The sequence below is a fragment of the Cervus elaphus genome, chromosome X (genome assembly GCF_910594005.1).
Source record: "Cervus elaphus chromosome X, mCerEla1.1, whole genome shotgun sequence".
Taxonomy (NCBI): Eukaryota; Metazoa; Chordata; class Mammalia; order Artiodactyla; family Cervidae; genus Cervus; species Cervus elaphus.
The window spans coordinates 120,211,519-120,234,671 of NC_057848.1; the positions used below are offsets into that span (position 1 = coordinate 120,211,519).

General features: G+C 40.0%; 1 protein-coding gene across 1 annotated transcript in view; it reads right to left on the reverse strand.

Annotated features, from left to right (window-relative positions):
• Positions 1–22,931, reverse strand: part of CLCN5 (chloride voltage-gated channel 5) — a 189,582-nt gene extending 166,651 nt beyond the window's left edge. The window contains exons 1-2 of the mRNA XM_043895347.1: positions 22,705–22,931; positions 20,098–20,254 (exon numbers count right to left, since the gene is read on the reverse strand). Of these exons, the coding sequence (XP_043751282.1) occupies positions 20,098–20,113 (16 nt within the window). The 5' untranslated portion in view covers positions 20,114–20,254; positions 22,705–22,931. The remainder of the gene's footprint in view (positions 1–20,097; positions 20,255–22,704) is intronic.
• Positions 22,932–23,153: the final 222 nt, after the last annotated feature.

Here is a 23,153-nt window from a genome sequence, read left to right on the forward strand (position 1 = left end):
TGGCATCACCGACTCAATAGACATGAGTGTGAGTAAATTCCGGGAGTTGGTGATGGACAGGTAGGCCTGGCATGCTGCAGTCCATGGGGTAGCCAATGAGTCGGACATGACTGAGCAACTGAACTGAACTGAACTGAAGGCTTACTGGTAAATTGCAAGTCTTCAATTATCCTCATTCAGTTTTATGCCGTGTGTGACAGACACTTGTAGGCTACCTCCAATAATTCCTACCTCCTGGTGTTTATGCCCTTGCCTTGAGTAAGGGTGGGACCTGTGACCAGCTTCTAGCCAACAGAATACAGCAAGTGTGATGGATGTCATTCCCATGTTTATTATGATTCCTTCTTGCTGTGGTGACATACAGACTTTGTCCTTTGCTGGCCTTGATGAAGTGAACTACTATGTTGTGAAGTGCCCATGAAGAGGGCCATGTTGCAGGGAACTACAGGTAGCCACTCGGATGTGAAGGCCTCAATCCTACAACCAACTGAAGAACTAAATTCTGCCAACAGGTATGTAGGCTTGGAAGAAGACCCCAAGGCCTCAGGTGAGACTTGTGGTCCCAACCAATACATTGATTACAGCCTGAGAGAATGAGCAAAGGACCTAGCCAAGCCATGACAGGCTCGTGAACCATGGAAACTGTGAAATGATATACTAAGTTTGTGGTAATTTATTGTACAGCAATAGAAAACTAAAACCATGCACTATTTTATTAATTACTTGGGTAAAGATATTCATGACATATGTACAATAATAATGCTAAAACTAACAGGATGAACAAGAAATAAAAATTTAACTACATTAAGGTTTAAGTAAAAGCCTAGATAGAAAGTTTTTTGTAAATAAAAATATTTAAAAAGAAAGTGAGAAAGACAGACATACTTGGAGTAAGAAGTAGGCTTTGGGCTCATTATGAGCTCATAGTAAGATGTAGCTGCGAAAAACTCAAGTGTTACCTGAGGCCATATTAATAAGGCATAATGGACAAAACAAAAGAGACAGTCCTACTATACCATATGAACTGGTCAAAACAAATCAATAACCTTCCTGGGTGCCTCTATTTAAGGCATTAGAAACATGAATGTTCCTGTCCCTCAAGTATTTTCCACTCTATATGGGGAGCTAATTTAAACATTTTAAAAAGTTAAACCATAATAAAGAATTTAAACAGCAGCTTGAGATAATGATAGAAAAGATATTATAAGGCGGGTGTTAGAATTCATCTGGCAATTAGTTAAAGGCAGTAACAGAGGCAGGAGTTCAGAAGAGGGAGATGAAACATCATTATCAATATTATGATTATTGTTTTGCCAATATAAGCTATAAAAGTGAGTGTACTCACACTGAGATTCAATTTTACATTACTGAGCACAAGCACTCAAATTGTGAAATATGAAGGTTAAAAAAAAACATTCAGACAATCTATGCTATTTCAGGGGCTTTTCAGTTACAGGTAACACTACACTTTACAGATGAGTAAATACTGACAAAGGAGGGTTAAATAATTTGATTATAAACCAGTAAGTCAAATACAAGGGGAAAAAGTGGAAGCAGTGACAAATTTTATTTTCTTGGGCTCCAAAATCACTGGTGACAGTGACTGCAGCCATGAAATTAAAAGATGTTTACTCCTTGGAAGAAAAGATATGACAAACCTAGACAGTGTATTCAAAAGCAGAGATATCACTTTGCCGACAAAGGTCCCTATAGTCACAGCTATGGTTTGGCCAGTAGTCAAGTATGGATGTGAGAGTTGGACCATAAAGAAGGCTGAGCCCTGAAGAATTGATGCTTTCGAACTGTGGTGCTGGAGAAAGGCTCTTGAGAGTCCCTTGGACTGCAAGGAGATCAATCTTAAAGGACTGATCTTAAAGGAAGTCAATCTTAAAGGAAATCAACCCTGAATATTCATTGGAGGGACTGTTGCTGAAGCTGAAGCTCCAATATTTTGACCACCTGATGCGAAGAGTGGACTCATTGGAAAAGACCCTGATGTGGGTAAAGACAGAAGGCAAAAAAAGTTAGAGAGCATCACTGACTCAATGGACATGAATTGGAGCAAACTCCAGAAGATAGTGGAGGACAGGGCAGCCTGGTGTGCTACAGTTTCACAGGGTAGCAAAGAGTCAAGGCACAACTTAAATGACTGAACAACAAGTCAATTTTACTGAGAAGCAGATTTTCTCTTAATCTAGAAAGGTAATAAAAACTCCTATCATCTTTTATGTTACAATGGCTACTTTTGGCTCACAATGTTTCTGTTAAATAATGTGAAATCTTGGGTTGTTCTTCACTCTGCTTCTCCCTCCAAAGTTGACCAGTAGCCAAGCTTTGTCATATCTTCTTTTGTGATGTCTCTCACATTTATCCTTCCTTTGGTGGTTTAGTCGCTAAGTTGTATCAACTCTTGCAACCCCATGGACTATAGCCTGCCAGGCTCCTCTGTCCATGCGATTCTCAAGGCAAGAATACTGGAGTGGGTTGCCATTTCCTTCTCCAGTGGATCTTCCCGACCCAGGAATCAAACCCAGGTATCCTGCACTGCAGGCAGATTCTTTACCAACTGAGCTAGGAAAGAAGCCTCATCCTTCTTCCTTTAATTCTCCCAAATTAGCATCTTATATCCAGGCCGTCACACTGCAGCAATCTCCTAACTAATCCTCTGCAATTCCAGTATCTCCTTCCCACCTGCATGTCTTTCTAGGATGTCTGTTTCTTCTCCCAGTTTCCCCCTCCTTTATGCCTAGTCCAAGCTGGGGACACTTCTAACAGCTTCTCTGATCATCAGCAATGAAAAAAATCTTCCTGTCTGTTCTCTAAGCATAACTTCCAGGTCTGGGTTCAGGCTCAACATAAAGCCACAGTACAGGCAGCTCCTCACGCTCTACGGTTTCTAGAACCAGAAACATCTCTCAAAAGTGGCACTCTCTATGATTCCAGTCTTTCTATGACCATCTTCAGCCTGAAAGTCCTTAGCCTTTCTTCTTTCTCACAATTGTTTCCATCCCTCCAGCCTCTGCCACCTGCCCAATTACACAGACATACAATTATACATCCTAGAGTAAAACCTGTCTTGCTTCTTAATCCATTTTTAAGTCTTCTACCATTCATCTCCTGGCTAAAATTCCAAATACTAAAGAATCAGGTTCAGCCAAGACTGGATAGTGACTCTTGTCTCCACATAGACACAACTGGGTGAGGGAACTATTCATGATACCAAATCAAGAGGACAGTCAACTGGGAGTAACTTTTACTTCTTGCAGCTCAGGCAAAAGCCTTCTTTTGCTGAGGAAAGAGTGGGCTAAAAATGAGCCTGAAGCATTTGAAGATTTAACTTAATCAAAACTTTATTATGCAAATACAGATAACTTAAATCTTCTCTGCCTCAAACATAAGACTATACTAGCATTCCTCTTCCATCCTTAAGCAAAAAAGCTTAAGAAATTGTAGTGTAACATTCAATTACAATATTTAAACAAGTGGAACAAGAACAACAGATATTTATTCAGACACTTAATTGTTTAATTGTGGCCTAGAATACAATTATTATGCAACTTAGGCATTAAAATATCCATGTATCAAAACTAATGACATAATTAAAATTGCTTCATCAAGAAAACCTAACAAAATCCTGATTTTCACCTAATTTTATCTCATTTTCTTAGTATTAAGCTTTAACAAAGCCACACCCACCCCACCTCATCCCCCAAGCCTCCTGGTCATGATGATTCCCTGGTAGCTTTCAAAGGCCTTTGATTTGTCCAGACTCTGCCTCCTGTGCTTCAGACCTGACCTCTCACCTCAACCACTATTACATCTTTCATTTCTTCGTACAACAATGTCAAGAAAAGAATCTAGTGACTATTATTAAAAGACAGTATAGCTTGTTGTAAACAAGTCAAGCAATATAGAAGTGTCAAGTGAAAATGACAGCTTGCAGCTAGCCATTCCTAATCTAAAAGAACTATGGCTGATTCATACCAATGTATGACAAAACCCACTGAAGTGTTGTGAAGTAATTAGCCTCCAAGTAATAAAAAAAATAAAAAATAAAAAAAAGAACTGAACTGTTTCGTGAGTATCACTTCCAGAAGATGTCTATGCATATGTAAATTACTTATGCATATAAACTCAGATCTATCTAACCTATACCTCCCCACTTTGTTCTGCTGTACAAATGGGACCATACAATACCATTCTGCACCTTTCTTTTCCCAGTTAAAATCTATCTTGGCCATCTTCCCTCTTTTTAATGAAATACATTCCATAGTGTGTATACACCATTATTAATGTAACTTGTCTCTCATGATGAACATCACAATTATCAACAGTGAATAAATGGCAATAATGAGGCACCGAACATCCAGGTAACAAGTGGCTTTTGTGCAGTTTCCTTTTAGACTAGAGTCACTGGGACAAAAGGGACATATATTTAACATTTTGATAAGAACGTTCAAGCTGCCCTCCAAATGGGCTCTAACAATTTATACTCCCACCAACACTGCACAGGGGGTGTGCTTTAAAAAAGTCAATTACCTGGTCTGAAGTTCCTGCAGTTCAAATAGGGAACCAGATATCTGACACAAAAATAGCAGCACACTGATGATTTTGTTACATCTTTAACAGTCAAGAAAACTAGATGCCATGGCTAGTGGCAGCCACATCCTGCTGTGATTAGCCTTGCCCCATCCAAATGCAAATTCAGAGGGTGCTATTCTTCACAGTTTATCCAGCTCTTCAATAATGAATTCTTTAGGCTCAGAGATTTTATTGAGAGAATTCAGCATAGAAGAGAAACCTATACTGCTTCTGGCAACATAATTATCTCTAACACCAGGAGTGCTACATAATGGTGTGATATAAGGTGGTATACACTCACCCATAATTAGTTAAAGGCATTGGTAATAGAGGCACACTTTGAATATGTAAGAAATGAGTACATTAATGTATTAATGGCTTGGAATGATCTGGTTGACATTTCACTAGTTTAAAATGTTTCCCTCCTCCCCACACCAATGGTAGTGAACATCTGTAAGCATCACTGCATAGAATCCAGTGAATCACATCTAATAGGATAACACTTGTTTAACATTCTACATTTTGCAAAGCACTTTAGCATATTTTACCTACTTTAATATTCATGGAAATCCTGGTAGGAAGGCAAGCCAAGTACTACTCATTAAACAAAGCCTCAATGAACACATAGTATGTGGCAGGTACTCTCTGCTAGACAGTTGGCATGCAAAAGTGACAAAATTCAATGCCCATTTATGATAAAAACTCTCCAGAAAGTAGGCATAAAAGGAACATACCTCAACATAATAAAAGCCATATATGACAAACCCACAGCAAACATTATGCTCAATGGCAAAAAAACTGAAAGCATTTCCTCTAAAATCAGGAACAAAAAATAAGGGTATCACTCACCACTAGTATTCAACATAGTTTTGGAAGTCCAAGCCACAGCAGATAAGAAAAAGAAATACAGACTGGAAAAAAAAAAGTAAAATTCTCACTGTTTGCAGATGACATGATCCTCTATGTAGACAACCCTAAGGATGCCACCAGAAAATCACTAGTGCTAATCAATGAATATAGTAAAGTTGCAGGATATAAAATTAACACACAGAAATCTCTTGCATTCCTATGCACTAACTATGAAAAATCAGAAAGAGAAATTAAGGAAACAATCCCATTCACCACCACAACAAAAAGAATAAAACATTTTCTGTATACAGAAAACTATAAAACACTGATGAAAGAAATCAAAGATGACACAAACAGATCAAGAAATATACCATGTTCTTGGTTTGGAAGCTTCAATACAGTGAAAATGAGTATATTACCCAAAGCAATCTATAGATTCAATGCAATCCATATCAAACTACCAATGATATTTTTCACAGAACTAGAACAAATAATTTCACAATTTGTATGGAAACACAAAAGACCCCAAACAGCCAAAGCAATCTTGAGAAAGAAAAAGGGAACTGGAGGAATCAACCTGCCTGACTTCAGACTATACTACAAAGCTACAGTCACCAAAGACAGTATGGTACTGGCACAAAGACAGAAATATAGATCAGTGGAACAAAATAGAAAGCCCAGAGATAAATCCACGCACCTATGGACACCTTATCTTTGACAAAGGAGGCAAATATATACAATGGAGAAAAGATAATCTCTTTAACAAGTGGTCCTGGGAAAACTGGTCAACCACCTGTAAAAGGAAGAAACTAGAACACTTTCTAACACCATACACAAAAATAAACTCAAAATGGGCTAAAGATCTAAATGTAAGACCAGAAACTATAAAACTCTTAGAGGAAAACATAGGCAGAACACTCTGACATAAATCACAGCAAGGTTCTCTATGACCCACCTCCCAGAGTAATGGAAATAAAAACAAAAATAAACAAATGGGACCTAATTAAACGTAAAAGCTTTTGCATGATGAAGGAAACTATAAGCAAGGTGAAAAGACAGCCTTCAGAATGGGAGAAAATAATAGCAAACCAAACAAGTGACAAAGAATTAGTCTCCAAAATATACAAGCAGTTCATACAGCTCGATACCAGAAAAACTAACAACCCAATCAAAAAGTGGGCAAAAGAACTAAACAGATATTTCTCCAAAGAAGATATAAGGATGGCTAATAAACACATGAAAAGATGCTCAACATCACTCATTATCAGAGAAATGCAAATCGAAACCACAATGAGGCATCATCTCATGCTGGTCAGAATGGCCAACATTAAAAAGTCTACAAAGAATAAATGCTGGAGACGGTGTGGAGAAAAGGGAATCCTCTTACACTGTTGGTAGGAATGCAAACTGGTACAGCCACTATGGAGAACAGTGTGGAGATTCCTTAAAAAACTGGGAATAGAACTGCCATATGATCCAGCAATTCCACTGCTGGGCATTCACACCAAGGAAACCTGAACTGAAAGAGACACAAGTACCCCAAAGTTCACTGCAGCACTGTTTACAATAGCCAGGACATGGAAGCAACCTAGATGTCCTTTGGCAGACAAACAGGTAAGGAAGTTGTGGTACATATATACAATGGAATATTATTCAGTCATAAGAAGGAATGCATTTGAGTCAGTTCTAATGAGGTGGATGAAACTGGAGCCTATTATACAGAGTGAAGTAAGTCAGAAAGAGAAACACAAATACTATATATTAAAGTATATATATATGGAATTTAGAAAGACGGTAACGACGATCCTATATGCAAGGCAGCAAAAGAGACACAGATGTAAAGAACAGACTTTTGGACTCAGTGGGAGAAGGCAAGGGTGGGATGATTTGAGAGAACAGCATTGAAACATGTATATTACCATATGTAAAATAGATGACCAGTACAAGTTTGATGCACAAAGCAGGTCACTCAAGCCGGTGCTCTGGGACAACCCAGAAGGATGGGGTGGGGAGGGAGCTGGGAGGGGGTTCAGGATGGGGGGGACACACGTACACCCGTGGCTGATTCATGTCGACATATGGCAAAAACCATCACAATATCGTAAGGTAATTATCTTCCAATTAAAATGAATTTTTTTTAAAAGTGATAGAGACACACCCCTCTCCTTCACTGAAAACTGCTCTGTCCAATCTACCTGCAAAGCCTCCACACTGCACTTAGGATACTTGGTTACATGGCCTATGAAACCCTGTGTGACCAGTGACCAGTTCTCTGCTCACTCTTCCAATTTTTTTTTTCCTTTTTTCTTTTTTTCTGGCTGCACTGCTTGTCATGTAGGATATTAGTTCTCCAACCAGGGATCGAACCTGTGCCCCCTGCAGTGGAAGTGCCAAGTCCTAACCACTGGACCACCAGGGAAGTCCCCCTTCCTTCCAATTTCATCCCATGCCCCTTTGTACCTTCTTCACTATGGTACAGCCCCACTGGGCTGTGCTAGGGAAGAATCCAGGTTCTTTCCACCTCAGGGATTTTCACTTTGTTTCCTCTGCCTGGGATGCCCTTCCCCCAACTCTTCGCTTGGATAATTCCTGCTTATCCTTCAGCCTCAGCCAAACTTGCCACTTTTTCCCAGACCTTTCCTCCCAATAAATTACGTCTTATTTATTATTCTTTTTCAGAGGACGTTATAGCACTCACGACACTTCATAATGAAACATTTGTGCATTTATTTGTTTGCATTCCAACTCTCCCATATGACTGCAAGGCTTAGAAGGACAAGAATCATGACTTTTGTGGCCACTACTATATCCCCAGCACCCACCCAACACAATGTCTGGCATAGAGAAGACACAAAAACAAAAGTACTGAACAAAAATAGTCAATGCCTTCAAGGGATATACAATATTGTGGGGAAATACACAAAGAAGCGAATTTTACCAGAGGATAGGCAGGGTTTCAGGAAGGGCTACAGAAAAGACATGACCTCTGAGCTGATGACTGAAAGATAAGTAGACATTTGCCAGGAAAGTGACCTACTGAAATGCTCTAGGCCACCAAGGACGGACTGTATGTGGGGAATGGCAAGGACCATGTGCTGCCATACAAACTTTTGGCTTTGATATCTGGGCGGATAGTGGATCAAGCAGTATAGCAAATGTAAGAGGAGAAAGTTCTATTATTATTATTATTATTATTAATTACCAGGGTCCAGAGCCCAAGGAAAAGAAGCCGTTGGCAGAGTTTGGCATTTGGATAGTGTCCATTCCCTTGTTCATCTGCCTCTCATCACTCTCAAGCTAAATAGGAAAGATCATGATTTTGACCTGGGAATATTCAGTGCTTAGTCATAGATGGCCACACATAGGTCAGGCCAGGCCAAGGGAGGGCAGTGGATTCTGATGCTCTTCATGGAAGTAGTAAGGGCAGAAATCCTAAATAAATACAATAAAATGCTACCTCACCCCTGAATGGTATTGGGTTGAAAAGCATGAAGATATGCCATTACTAGGGAGTTACCACATCCTATTAACTCCTCAACAGCTTCTCTGGTCTGACAACAGGTCTTATAAATACCTGCATGTTAACAGAAGGTAGGAGACTTTCCTGGTGGTCTAATGGTAAAGAATCTGCCTGCCAATGCAGGGGACAAGGGCTTGATCCCTGGTCCAGGAAGATTCCACATGCCACAAAGCAACTAACCCTGTGTGCCACAACTACTGAGCCTACACGCTTCGAGCCCCTGCTCTGCAACAAGAGAAGCCACTGCAATGAGAGGCCCATGCACAGCAAATAGAGAGTAGCTCTTGCTCTCCGCTACTAGAGAAAGCCTGTGTGCAGCAATGACCCAACGCAGCCAAAAATAAAATAATTAAAAAAAAACAGAAGATGGGAAGAAGAAAAATCTGACATTTGTTGCCACCCATAGTGAAACTTTCTAGGCCTCCCTCCCCCTGCCCGGCCACACACAGAACAGTGTTACATGAAACAGGAAGCTTTGAATCACAATTCTGGTTAAAACCTAAGGAACCTATAGTTTATTTCAAAAATGCTAACAGAGGCACAGGAAGAAAAAAACACATCCTGGAAGCCTCCATGACAAAGCAATTCTTTGGGGAGGAAAAAACCAAACTTTTCAAAACAGCAATAAAACAGGGAAAGCAACAGTAGGAAAAAACAAACATTTAGCAGAAAATTATAAAATAGACAAGCCTGCGGAAGTGGTAGCAGTGTAATGCAGTAGGGATAAACAGGCACACAGATTGGCCCTGATTATCAAGCTGGGGGCCTAATCCTGGCTCTATGCCCCATGTGACAGCTGTATGACCAGAATGAGTCTCCTTGGGCCTCAGTTTCTTCCTGTGCAAGATGAGATTCTGGAAAGAGATCATCTCAAAAGATTCTTTCCAGTTAAAAAACATCCCTGTAAGAGCACAGTGATTTTTCCTTTCTGTCACAATTATAATACAATGAGAATAGCCATCACAGGCCAGGCATTTTGGTGATTCTCATTGTAACCTACAACTGTGTGAGGGAAACAATATTCTAGGCAAAACGATATGGTAATAACAAAGGACAACATGATTATTATTTTTTAATGGGTAGGGGATTTCCTTTTGGAAGTGTAATGAAAATGTCCTGGAACTAGAGAGTACTCACAACATTGTGAATGTACCAAATGTCACTAAATTGTGTACTTTAAAATAGCTAAACTGGTAATTTTTATGTTATGTGTATTTTACCACAATTAAAAAAGAAACTTCCCAGGAGGAAAAAATGAGCATTTGTCTTTTGGGATAAAATTTGTTTCTCTTAAAAACTGTGGGAGTCCCACACTGTTGGTGGGAATGTAAATTGGTGCAGCCACTATGGAAAACAGTCTGGAGGTGTCTTAAGAAACTAAAAATAGAACTACCATATGATCCAGCAATCCCACTCCTGGGCATATATATGAAAAATATGAAAATGAATTTGAAAAAATACATGCACTTCAATGTTTATTGCAGCACTATTTACAACAGCCAAGACATGGAAGCAACCTAAATGTCCATCGACAAACGAATGGATAAAGAAGATACAGTACATATATACAATGGAGTGTTAGCCATAAAAAAGAATAAAGACATTTGCAGCAACATAAATGGATCTAGAGACTATCATATTAAATGAAATAACTCAACCAAAGACAAATATTATATGATATCACTTACATATGGAATCTAAAGATATAATACAAATCAACTTATTTACAAAAGAGACTCACGGACAGAGAAAACAAACTTATGGTTACCAAAGAAGAGGAGGCACAAACTAGGAGTATGGGATTAATAGATACACATTACTATAAATAAAATAGATAAACAATAAGGATTTACCATATAGCACAAGGAACTATATTCAGCATCTTATGATAACCTATTATGAAAAAGAATCTGAAGCTATATACCTGAAACTAACATAATACTGTAAATCAACTATAGTTAAATAAAAAATAAAATGTGGAGGAGCACTTCCTTATAGATGAATTCCAGTTGAAAAAAAATGAGGGATGATAAAATTAGAAAAATTATTGCTTTTCAGAAACTTGAATAAAGATTGCCAATTAATGCTAAAACTGTTGGAGGAATGATTTGGGAAACAGGATATTCCTAAGGTCTTAAAGTACCATGCCACAGATACTTTTTATTAATTATCTATAAAAAACAGAACCTCAGCAATGAAGAGATATGGCAGATACAGCCTTAATAAGTGATTACTTTAGCATCACCAGTAACAGGGTAAACTGACATTACATGTCTTCACCCAAAATGTAATGCAGTGGACGTACACAACATCACCTATGTAAATTTCTTGCCAAAAGCACAGAACTCGAATCTAATCTCAGGAAAACAATCACACAAAGCCAAACTGAGGAATGTTTTTTATATGACAACTGTCCTGGCTTCTTCAAAACTGTCAATGTATCACAATGAAACAAAGAAACAGGAACGAAAGGGACAGATAATCAAATATTTGTCCCTTGATTGGATACCAAATGCCTCCTCAAAAATGCTATAAAAGATACTTTAGTGAAGCGAAGTCGCTCAGTCGTGTCCGACTCTTTGTGATCCCATGGTCTGTAGCCAACCAGGCTTCTCCATCCATGGGATTTTCCAGGCAAGAATACTGGAGTGGGTTACCATTTCCTTCTCCAGGAGATCTTCCTGACCCAGGGATTGAACCCGGGTCTCCTGCACTGTAGGCAGATGCTTTACTGTCTGAGCCACCAAGGAAGTCCTAAAAGATACTTTAGGATAATTTAAAAAAATATAGGCTATAAACTACATAAAATTATTGTACAGGTGATAATTCCTTGAGTGTGAACACTATTATTGTTATGGAGGACAAAGTCTTTCTTCCTATTCTCTTTAATTAAAATTTTACATTGAGATAAAAACATAATTTGTAGATTCACATGTAATTATAAATAGTACAGAGTGATGCAATATACCCTTTGAAGTATGATTATTATTAACCCCATTTTACAGAAGAGGGTAAGGCCCAAAGATATGAAATAACTTGCCTATAGCTAGCAGCAACAGGGCCAGGATACAAACCCAGGGAGTCTGTCTCCAGAGACTACACTTGACCCCAGAGGACATAACTGAGGCTTTTGGAGCTTAGAGAACTCTGGTTACCAACTGGCAGAAATGGGTTCAGATGCAGGTGTATCGGATTCCAAGGCCCATGTTCCTTCCACACTGGACGCTTGGGAAGGAATAGCTGGCTCTTAGAGAAAAATTTTCTGAAAGTCTCTTTTTGGCTACCCCCTACTCAGTATTTTTCATCATAATCCATACCCCATCCCATTCTGCCCCAGTGAGGAGTTGTGGTAGGGCAATAATGCAGAGAGATGAAGAACTCATTTCCTGTACCTGCCATAGATGAGACACTGCACCAGAGAAAAAAGGAGGGGAGTGGAGGCTCTGTTTCTTTACTCCTGTGCTAACACCATCCCTTTTATTTGAGAGTCACACACATACTAATGTTTTGGTCAACAGAACAGGACCAGATGGCTTTTCCTAGGTGATGGTGGTCGAAGTATCAAGCCACACAGCCATCGAGATTTCACACTGAAGCTCTGTGATCAATTCACTGACTGCTTTGTGATGCTCCCCTTGGCGCCCAAGTGTCAGCTAAATCACCAGAGTGTTTACAAATACACTGTGATGTGCTAAAAAAAAAAAAAAAAAACTGCAAGGTTGAAATTTACTTGCCTTGGATCTGAAGCCAATAGAACAGTTTCTCACTGCATCTGTTTTATTTTCATGCTTACCCGGACATATTTTGCCACTTCACCTTATTATGTAACTCCCACACTAGATTAAGTGTAATTTCCCCATTTTTGCACACTTTTCCTGTCCCCAATCTCACTCTCAAAAGAGTGTTTTTGGAGTCAACAGGAGAGACAGTCAAAAATTACAAGAATACTTAAGGAAGAATTAATATTAAAAAAAAAACTGCTCTAACAAAACCCTCAGGGATTTAGTGTGTTTTGTTTTGTTTTTTATTTGGAGGTAGAGGGCACAGAAAGGCTGAAACAGCTGTCTAGAAGCCCATACAATTCACTTCTTTCCTTGTTGGAGGCACTGCTATTTTACACCTCATTTCCAAACAACTTGTTCTCTGATTTAAAAGAAATACATATTTATTATATAAAATTTGGAAAATACAAGTACAAAAGGGAAAAAATATAAATGCATCCTACTACCTGGGGATAGCCAGTTCAACAACTTTGGATCATTTCCATCCATTCTGTATTTATCATCACATTCATAGGTATACAGATGTAAACACATAGAGATATATATATAAACTCCCAGTTACATTGAAAAGACAGAAGCAGAATAATCCCATACTCTTCCATTATACCATGAAGTTTTTCTTCAGCATTGGTCTTGATTTTTAATAGCCAAATATTTTACTCTGTGGACCTGTCGTAATTTACTAACATTCCCCATGTTAGTTTGTCACCATTTATAAATACGTTAGTATATAAAGCTTCATTTTTTCACCATTTATAAATACCTTAGTATATAAAGTTGCATACATATATCTGATAGTTTCTTCAGAAATTATACTTGTAAAAATTAACAAGGAATCTATGTTATATACAGAAAAATTAAAAGATACAAATAAACAAAAAGAAAGTCAACCGCAATTATTTTAAAAAATACTTTGGGGTCTATTCCCTTAGACTTTTCTTTGTAGAAACATACATGGACATGACACATGTATTAATATGGGATCATACTATTAATAATAAAAAGTAACAGTTACTGACAATAGTTACCATGTATTGAGTACTTACCACATGCCAGGCACTGTGATCTTCTTTTTTTCTCCCTTTTTACTGGACTCTTTTTTTAAAAAAAAATTGTAGTATAATTGTTTTACAATGTTGTGCTAGTTTCTACTGTACAGTAAAGTGTATCAGTTATATGTATATGTATATTCCCTTTTTTTTTACTTCCTCCCCATTTAGGTCACCACAGAGCACTGAGTGTAGTTCCCTGTGTATACAGTAGTTTCTCATTAGCTATCCATTTTACACATAGTATCAATAGTTCACATATGTCAATCCCAATCTCCCAATCCATTCACCCCTGCCTTCCACCCTTGGTATCTATAAGTTTGTTCTCTATGTCTGTGTCTCTATTTCTGCTTTACAAATAAACTCATTTATACCACTTTTCTAGATTCTACATATATGTGTTAATATATGATATTTTGTTTTTCTGACTTATTTTACTGTCATCATTTTCTGATGTAATCCTTGCAACCACCCTACAGATTAGCTCAGCAGTTTCCAAATTCCTCTGCACACTGGAGTCACCTGGTGGGCCTCAATCCCTGAGCACTGGATTCAATCCTAGAGATTCATATTTCATCGGTCTGGGTGAGGCTTGGGCTTGGGGGGGCTTTAAAGATCCCCAGGTGATCCTAATGGATGTATAGGTTGGGAACTGTTAGGTTCACTTCTATTTTATCCCTCTTTAACTAATGTGGAAGTTGAGGATGGGCTTCCCTGGTGACTCAGACGTTAAACAATCCACCTGCAATGTGGGAGACCTGGGTTCGATCTCTGGGTTGGGAAGATCCCCTGGAGAAGGGAACAGCTATCCACTCCAGCATTCTGGCCTGGAGAATTCCATGGACTATATAGTCCATGGGGTCACAAAGAGTTGGACACAAGGCAAGTAACTTCTCAAAACCAGGCAGCTCATAAAGCTGGGATTTCCATCTAGCTCTAAGCCCAGAGCCCACACTTTTAAATGCTGATAATTTGGGATGTACTTCCCACCCCCACCATTTAACACCATATTGTGAACCCATCTCTATGTTAATAAGTATAATTAATCCACAGTATCATTTTTAATAACTATAGTATTCCACTGTATCAATGCATCAGAATGCAAGTGTTATCAATTTTCCCCACTATAGAAAATGCTACAATCAATATCCTTATTGATACATCTTTCTGTACATCCTTCATTATTTCCTTAGGATGAATTCCAAGAAAAAGAACTGCTGGGTGAAAAGATAAACATGTTTTTTAAAGCTTTTGACAAATATTGCCAAACTGACATTCCCACCAGAAGTGTATGCGAATGCCTACTTGCTTGTGTCCTTGCCAAAGCTGCATTTTGTCATTTCGTTTTAATGACTGCAAATTATATTGGAGAAAATGGTATGCCATTTTAATTCCCCCTTTCTTTGACTACTACTGAGACAGAACATTTTTTCATGTTTATTGGCCATCTGGATTTCTGCTTATGTATTTTCCTATTCCCATCCTTTGCACATTTTTCTAGTAAAATACTTGTATTTTTCTTATTAAGCTGTGAGTCTATATATTAAGGATAATGAGTCTTTTTGCAATTGTTTCTAGTTCTCTCATGGTTTTGTGTAGAAATTTTAAATTTTCATATAGTTGATTATATTAAACTTTTTCATCAGTCTACCTTTCATATTATGCATACAAACATCTTCCCTACCCCAAAATTATGTGAGTATCCTCCTATATTTTTTGAGTTCCTTTATCATTTTTTTAAAACTTTTAATTCTTTAATGCAGCAGTTCCCAAACAGGACTACACATCAGAATTGCTCACAGCAGTTCTTTAAACACTCAGGTCTTAAAACTGAATCACAATTTGAGGGGATGAGAACTGAGCAAGAATATTTTTAAAAGGCACTTCCAATGCACCCCCCTCTTTTATTAAGAAACACTATTTTAATCCTTCTAAATTTACATTGGTGTCATTTTTCCAAGTTACTTCACTATGTTTGTTAAATAAAGCATTTCATAAAGTTGAAATGCTACTTTTATCCTCATCGGTAGGTTCTGTGACGGCAGAGTCCATTCCTGTGTTTACTGACCACTGCCATCTCCAGGGCTCTACATAGTGCCTGGTACACAAGTGGTGCTGGACGTTAATTGAATAAATAAATGGCACCTGACAACACAAGTCTCCACCCTCATCCCACCCCAACTTGGTTAGTATTCTCTTCAATATTTTCTTGACCATTAGACCAATGAAACTGATGTTATTAATGATGACTCTGAGTTATCAAAAATATTAAATTATGCTCAGTAAACTCTGTTTAAAATGGCCAGGAAATGTCTTAGAGGACTCCATCAAACAAAGTCAAAATAATAATGTTGGCCATGTTTAAGAGGTATGGGAATTCTGATCCAATTCTCCATGGAGGAACTAGACAGCATTGACCTGAGAGACTAATGACAGTTGGCTTCCTCTAGCTCTGAAGAGTTTCTCTAGCAGATGCAGAAAGTGACTCAGAGCTTCCTTGAGCTGAGGACAGAACCACACATTCCCTGCTCCAAGAGTCAATAAGAAAAAATTGGAATAGTGACTCAGAAGACCTGAGTTTTAGTTCTGTCACTACTGCTAACCTATTTGACCACGGTCATGTCACTAAACGTCTAGAGGTTGGGCTAGACGTTTTCTAAGGATCTCTTCAGATCTAAACCTCTACATAGAGACCCAAACAAAAGAGGGAGGGGATATATGTGTACATATGGCTGATTCATGTTGTTGTACAGCAGAAACTAACACAGTGTAAAGAAATTATCCTCCAATTAAAAAATAAATTAAAAAAGAAAGACCCAAATAGACTACTATGGGGCAGGCCTTCCAAGGACAACCCAAAATTCCCTCCACAGAATGAGGTCCCAGGTCCATTCCAGAATATAGCAAATAATAATGACAGTAGTAGAAGCAGTAGTGGTAATACTAATAGGAGTACTAGTAACAATAACAGCTATTGCTGAATTTTGTGTGTCCGTGCTCAGTCACTCAGTTGTGTCTGACTCTTTGCAACCCCTGACTACAGCCCACCAGGCTCCTCTGTCCATTGGGATTCTTCAGGCAAGAATACTGGAGTGGGTTTCACCATTTCCTCTTCCAGGGGATCTTCCCAACCCAGGGATTGAACCCTTGTCACCTGCAGCTCGTGTACTGTCAAGTGGATTCTTTTGGGTTTTTTTTTTTATTTATTTATAAGTTTTTTATTGAGCTATAACATACTGATTCAGTATTTGCATGTATATTTAAACAATCACCACGAGTCTAGTTTACCTTTATCACCATACACAGTTACAGATTTTCTCACTGTGATAGAAACTTTTAAGATCTATTATCTTGGCAACTTTCAAATATACACTAGAGTATTATTAACGAGAAGAACCATGCTATACATTAAATTTCTATGACTTACTTATTCTATAATTGGAAGCTTGTACCTTTTGACTTCCTATACACATTTAGCCCAACCCCACCCCACATCCTTGGCAATCACCAATCCATTGTCTGAATCTGTGAGCTGCTTTTTCTTTCTTTAGATTCCACGTATAAATGAGATCATATGGTATTTATCTTTCTCGGCAGGCAGATTCTTTACCATGGAGCCACCTGGGCAGCCCATTGCCAAATTTTACTGAGCACTTATTGTATGATAGACATTATTCTAAATGGCTTACTACTAATAATAGTGGCACAAACTTTTATGGCACTTACTATGTTCCAAGCGTTTTGTTTAATATTAACTTAATCATCAATAACAACCTTGCAAGGTTGAGTTCTATTGTTATCCCCATTTTACAAAAGAGAAAAATGAGACACAGAGAGATTAAGGGACTGGCCCAAGGTCTCACAGCTACCAAGTGACAACCAACGCAATTGAACCTGGACCCACACTTATAACTACTCTACCATACTGCCACCCAAACCATCATTGCACTGTGCTTGTCACTTCAGAGGTTGCACAAAGCAAGGAATGAGTTGCAGTTACTTCTGTGGAATACTCCCCCTCTTCATTAATGCTAGAAAAGCTGTTTGCCTCCAATGTGATTCTAAGCAGATCAAATTTCAGGGCCTGAGATAGCAAAATATATTACTTATTAAGAAATTATGACATTTTTATTAAGAACTGTTATCCATTAAAATGTTTTTATTATAAATCATTAACTTACTAATGACATTTCCATTAAACAGAAAGAAAACACACGCTTTTTATGCATCATTAGGAACAGAACTTTAGCTCCCCACCTGCACAAACTCTAGGGCTTCTCAGGTGGCACTAGAGGTAAAGAACCCACCTTCCAATGCAAGAGACGCAGGTTTGATCCCTGGGTGGGGGAAGATCCCCTGGAGAAGGAAATGGCAACCCACTCCAGTTTTCTTACCTGGAGAATCCCAATGGACAGAGGAGCCTACAGTCCATAGGGTCACAAAGAGTCAGAACGACTAAAGTGATTTAGCATGCACTCAGGAACACAACTTTAGCTCCGCACCTGCACAAACTCTAATTCCATACTTTCAGCACTGTCTTTTAAACACTGACCTGACAGCTCACAGCACCTCAAACAAAACAGGCCAAACCAAACGCAGTACACTAATTTCCCACCACCCCCACACCCCACATACCTTTCATGGTCCCCGACTCAATGAATGGCGCCACTGGCCCCAGGCACCCAAAACTGGGTGTCAACCCAGGCTCAGTTCTTCCCATATCCAGTTACAGAATGTTCGCAGAATTCATCTCATTCTCTCCATCCTTGCTGCCCCTCCTTCTGCTCAGACCCTCACGATCTCTTCCCTAAGCCACTATACCAGAAACCTCCCAACTGGTTCTTGGTTTCCATTCTCTCCAGCTCCAACCCTACCTCAATAATGCTGCCAAAGTAATCTTTCTAAAATAAAACTTGATTATGTTAATTCCCTGTTTAGAATCTTTGTCTTCGGGATAAAGTGTAAAATCCTTCTTAGGACATACAAGGTTCTTTATCATCTGGCCTCTGACTACCTCTCCTGCTTCATCCAAGGTCGTGGCCCACACATCTCACATGAGGCCAACAGAGCAACTTGGAAGTTCCCAAACAGTGCTTCTCTGTCTGCCCAGAATGCACTTCTCTCATTTGCCCATCTGGCAAACTCCCACTCATTTTTCATTTTTTTAGGCCAGCTCAAAACCCACAGTTCATCATGCTTTTCTCTGAGCGTCCATCACATTTTGCATCTCTATTATAACACATATTCAACCTGACACAACTATTTGCTTATATAGTTTGTCTCCTCGATAAGACAAGGAACCCTCTAGGGTTCTGCATCTTACTCATTTCTATATTCTACTTGTTGAATTAAAACAATGTCTCAGAATTTAAACAAGAATATCCAAGTTCCTCCTGATAAATGCCCATTGGATGAGTCAAACCAGGCATATAGGAGATATCTCATCTCAACAAGTATCTTTAAAGTGACAACCCTAGCATATCAAAAATACTTGTTATAGCCATAACCAACAGGAGACAGTTTTAAAAGAAATATCAGACCACCAACAAACCTACCTATTGAATATTTATAGACATTTGAGCTCCCTTCATTCTACTCCATCTAAGTGGTTCTTAACCTTTTTGGGGTCACAGACCAATTTACGTAGTGTTTGTCTACCATTTCCTAAACCCATACTCCCTTATGATAAACATAAAATCCCATGCACCCCTGGAGATTCTGATACTCTCCAAAACCCACCAAAAATAAAAAGTTACTTACGTGGTAAGAAATCACAGGTTCACAAGAAATGTGCTCTATCAGGCAAGATAGCGTTAAGCTTTGCTTTCAAGTCATGCCATTGTATTAGAACAGATATTAATATTAACGTACAACATTGAATATCCTTTAAAGTCTTTATAGGGAAGAGAAAGCCAGAGAGGTGCTGACATCTGTCTCCCCCACCTTTGAGAACCTTATGATGGAAATTTGCCAGAAACAAATAAACTGAAATATGAAAAAAATATCCTCCGTCTCCTGACCTGTAACCCCCATGAGCACATGTTCAAATGAAGGGAGTTCTTTGAAAATGCTCCTGGCACTACATTTTCCTGCTACTCCTACTCTCCACACACACCCCTTCACTCCTACTTTAAAATAATTGGAACTAGCTAGCAGCAACTCCTTTTGAACTAAAAAGCTTTGTCCTGGCGAAGACAAACGGTTAAATTAAAGAAACAGCTGCCTGGCTGCCTGCCGCTGGCTTGGGGGTTTGGGTTGTGGGAGAGGATAGAGAAGGAGGAAAAACCAGTTGGAGGAGTAAGTACTAACTTCTTACCCTGCCACGTGGCCATCTTGATCCTATTCTCTCCCACGCTGAGGTCAGCAAGCTCAGAGTTTCCCAGACCCCCCAGTTTTGTAGGGAGAATCGACTGGGATGTGGAGAGAACAGCAGCTGTATCGTCTTGTATTCTGCAGAATGCTCAAACTGGAACCTGAAAATGTCAACAAGAAAACGAATACCTAAATGAAAAACATTCAAATCCTTGAAAATTATCTCCTGTCCCTCTCTGGACCTCTCTTTCCATGATAAGCAGAGACAGTCAAGTGTCATATTTTCACCTAAGCAGCAAGGTATCACTGAAAAAAGAACGGGGAGATCTAGAGTCAGTTAATATTGCCCTTGAGTGTTGTCCAATTCTGCATGAATCACTGGATCTTCAGTACCTAGGTTTCAGAATCTCAAAGGATGGGTGGTTGGATGAGATAGCCATTAAGTGTCTCTTGACTCGACCTCCAAGTTCCACACTTTGGGGAATGCCCTTCCCAACCCCCAAAACATCCAACTCTACATTAAGAAATTTCATAGAAAGGAGAGCAAATTTTGTGACTAAAGTTTTAAAATGGATCTTGCATAAGAGCCATGCCCTCAAGGTCGTGGTGCTTCCTCTCCACACTTCATTATATTTTCTCACATTTTGCCAATGTCCTGTAGGAGCTTAGATTGCTTTTATAATCAGGAAGGAAAAGAACCAAAAGAAAAGAAAAATGTAAAAGTAGAACACTAATTTAAGTAAAACCAAATTAATTCAGATAATTTCTATTTTTAAAATGTCAAATTCAGTCTTTGGACGGTACTGCTTGAAAGGATAAGAAAGGCACTAGGAATGGAAGAAAAAAATAAAAGGTCTGACTACTTTATTTGATTTAGAAGATGACTATATTAAACACTTTGCTTCTCCATTTAAACAAGTTCTTAAATATCAAAGTGGTCTTCCTTACGTAGTATACAAGCCGATCTGCTTTTTCTAAGAAAAAGTCCTCACCTTTTTGACCCAGGGAACTTCAAAGTAGATTGCTATTTCCATAGCTTTCATACAAGCAATACTTCCACACTCTAAGTTAAAGTGCTGACAGTAGACACACTAAAGACTAACAACGAACTTGACGGTCATCATTTTGGCCTTTTTTAAATGATGTTTTTTGCTGTTGTTTTAGATTTGAGTTTTACTTAACAGATAGTTAGCCAAGGTTTTTAACGGAAAAGCTCAAATATATACATGAGAGGAATGAGAAACATAACAAATGCCCAGGTACCTGTCAACTAGATAAAAAAATATCAAGTGGTCAATCTCATTTTGTCTACTATTATTCATGCATGGTTGTATGCTTAGTAGCTCAATCGTGTCTGACACTTTGCGACCCCATAGACTGTAGTCCGCCAGGCTCCTGTGTCCATGGGATTCTCCAGGCAAGACTACTGCAGTGGGTAGCCATTTCCTTCTCCAGGGGATCTTTCCCACCCAGGGATTGAACCCAGGTCTCCTGCATTGCAGGCAGATTCCTTACCGTCTGAGCCACCAGGGAAGCCCTCTTATTCATGGAAATGACTTTTTTTAAGAACGAAAGTGTGAATGTGCACACTAACCCCAAGAAGCCAAAAGAGAAAAAAGAATGCTTTGGATAAGGAAAGGCTTGCAAAGTCCAAGAAAACTACGAACTCACAAAGTCCCAGGATGGAATCACCAGGAAAATTGCTTCGATGACTTATCTGGAACCTAGAGCAGTTTGTTTTGGTTTGCCTTTTTTTTCTCCTCTTATTTAGCGTGCAGTACTGATACGCGCCTCATGGGACCAGGAGAATTTAACATCTCCGAAGTCAAACCTGGGCAGCTGCTAATAAATCTATGAAGTGTACATAAAGCAGATTCTTACTGGCTTTTTATACTTCACACTTCTGGATCTCCCTCACTTATTCAGGATAGCTTACTCTGACGTTATCATATGGGCACACGTACAACTTCACTTGGCACTCCTAGAACATGATTTGCTCTGAAATATTAATAAGGTACACACATATCAACGTGAAGGTAAAGTTTTTCCCTTGAGGAGAAGGCGCTCAAGCGCAAGCCTGTAAAGTCAGGAGAGAACCAGCTCCCCGCGTTAAGTGGGAAAAGAAAAACGCAGCAACTACTTTTCCGAGAACTTGGACTCCTCTTCGTTACGACCCACACAAACTTGCCAGCCCAGAGCAGGATGGATAAGAACGGGGCCTCAACGGGGTTTTACCAGCCAAAGCCACCCTGCCCCAATCGTGGAAAGGGGACGCCTGCAGCTAACCTCCCTCCCCCATTCAAAAGCTGGGCGGGCTTGGCGCGGCTCCGCGAGGAAACTTCGCTGGGACAGCGCAGGGACCCTGGCTCGGAGAATAGGGCTGGGCTCCCTGGAAGATGCCGCCCTGCACTGGCTAGAACTGGCCGGTCTAACTCCTCCGAGTGCCAGGCGGTGGCGGCCAGGCACGGGGAACCCCTATCTCCGGGGGGCCGAGGCAGCGGGGGAGCGCCTCCCCTCTGTCTCTACGCCCAGGGGGTCCTCTGGGGGTGGGCCGGGGACCAAGGGGCCCGCCTAAGACCCGCTGCGGTAGAGACAGCCCATTTGTCTTTACCTGTCGCCGAGATCCGGAGCGACGGAGCCCGTGTCCGCCGCCGGCGGGCCGAGCGCTCAGTCGGCTCTGGCGTCCGGGACTCTAAGTTGAGCTAGCGCCCCACGTAGCCGGCAGAGCTTCATTCACAGCCCAGCCAGGGGGAGGGGGAGCGGAGCGGGCCCGCGGCTCATGTGACAGGCGCCTCGCAAAGATCTGCCAAGCACGGCCGCCGTCTGCGCGTGCGCGCCCCAGCCTGCACGCTCCCCACACCTCGGCGGAGGTGGGGAGGAGGTGATCCCCGCCCGGGAGTCAGCAGGGCGGGGAGAGCCGCGGCGAAGGCGGTGCTGGGAGGAGTTTCCGTGCGCGCAGCCGCAGTAGGTCGGCCTTGCTCGCTGCCATATTTAATAAGGACTGGGCGGATCCTCGCCCAGTGCTGGGCGTGTCAGTTGCTTTTGAAAAATAAATGCTTT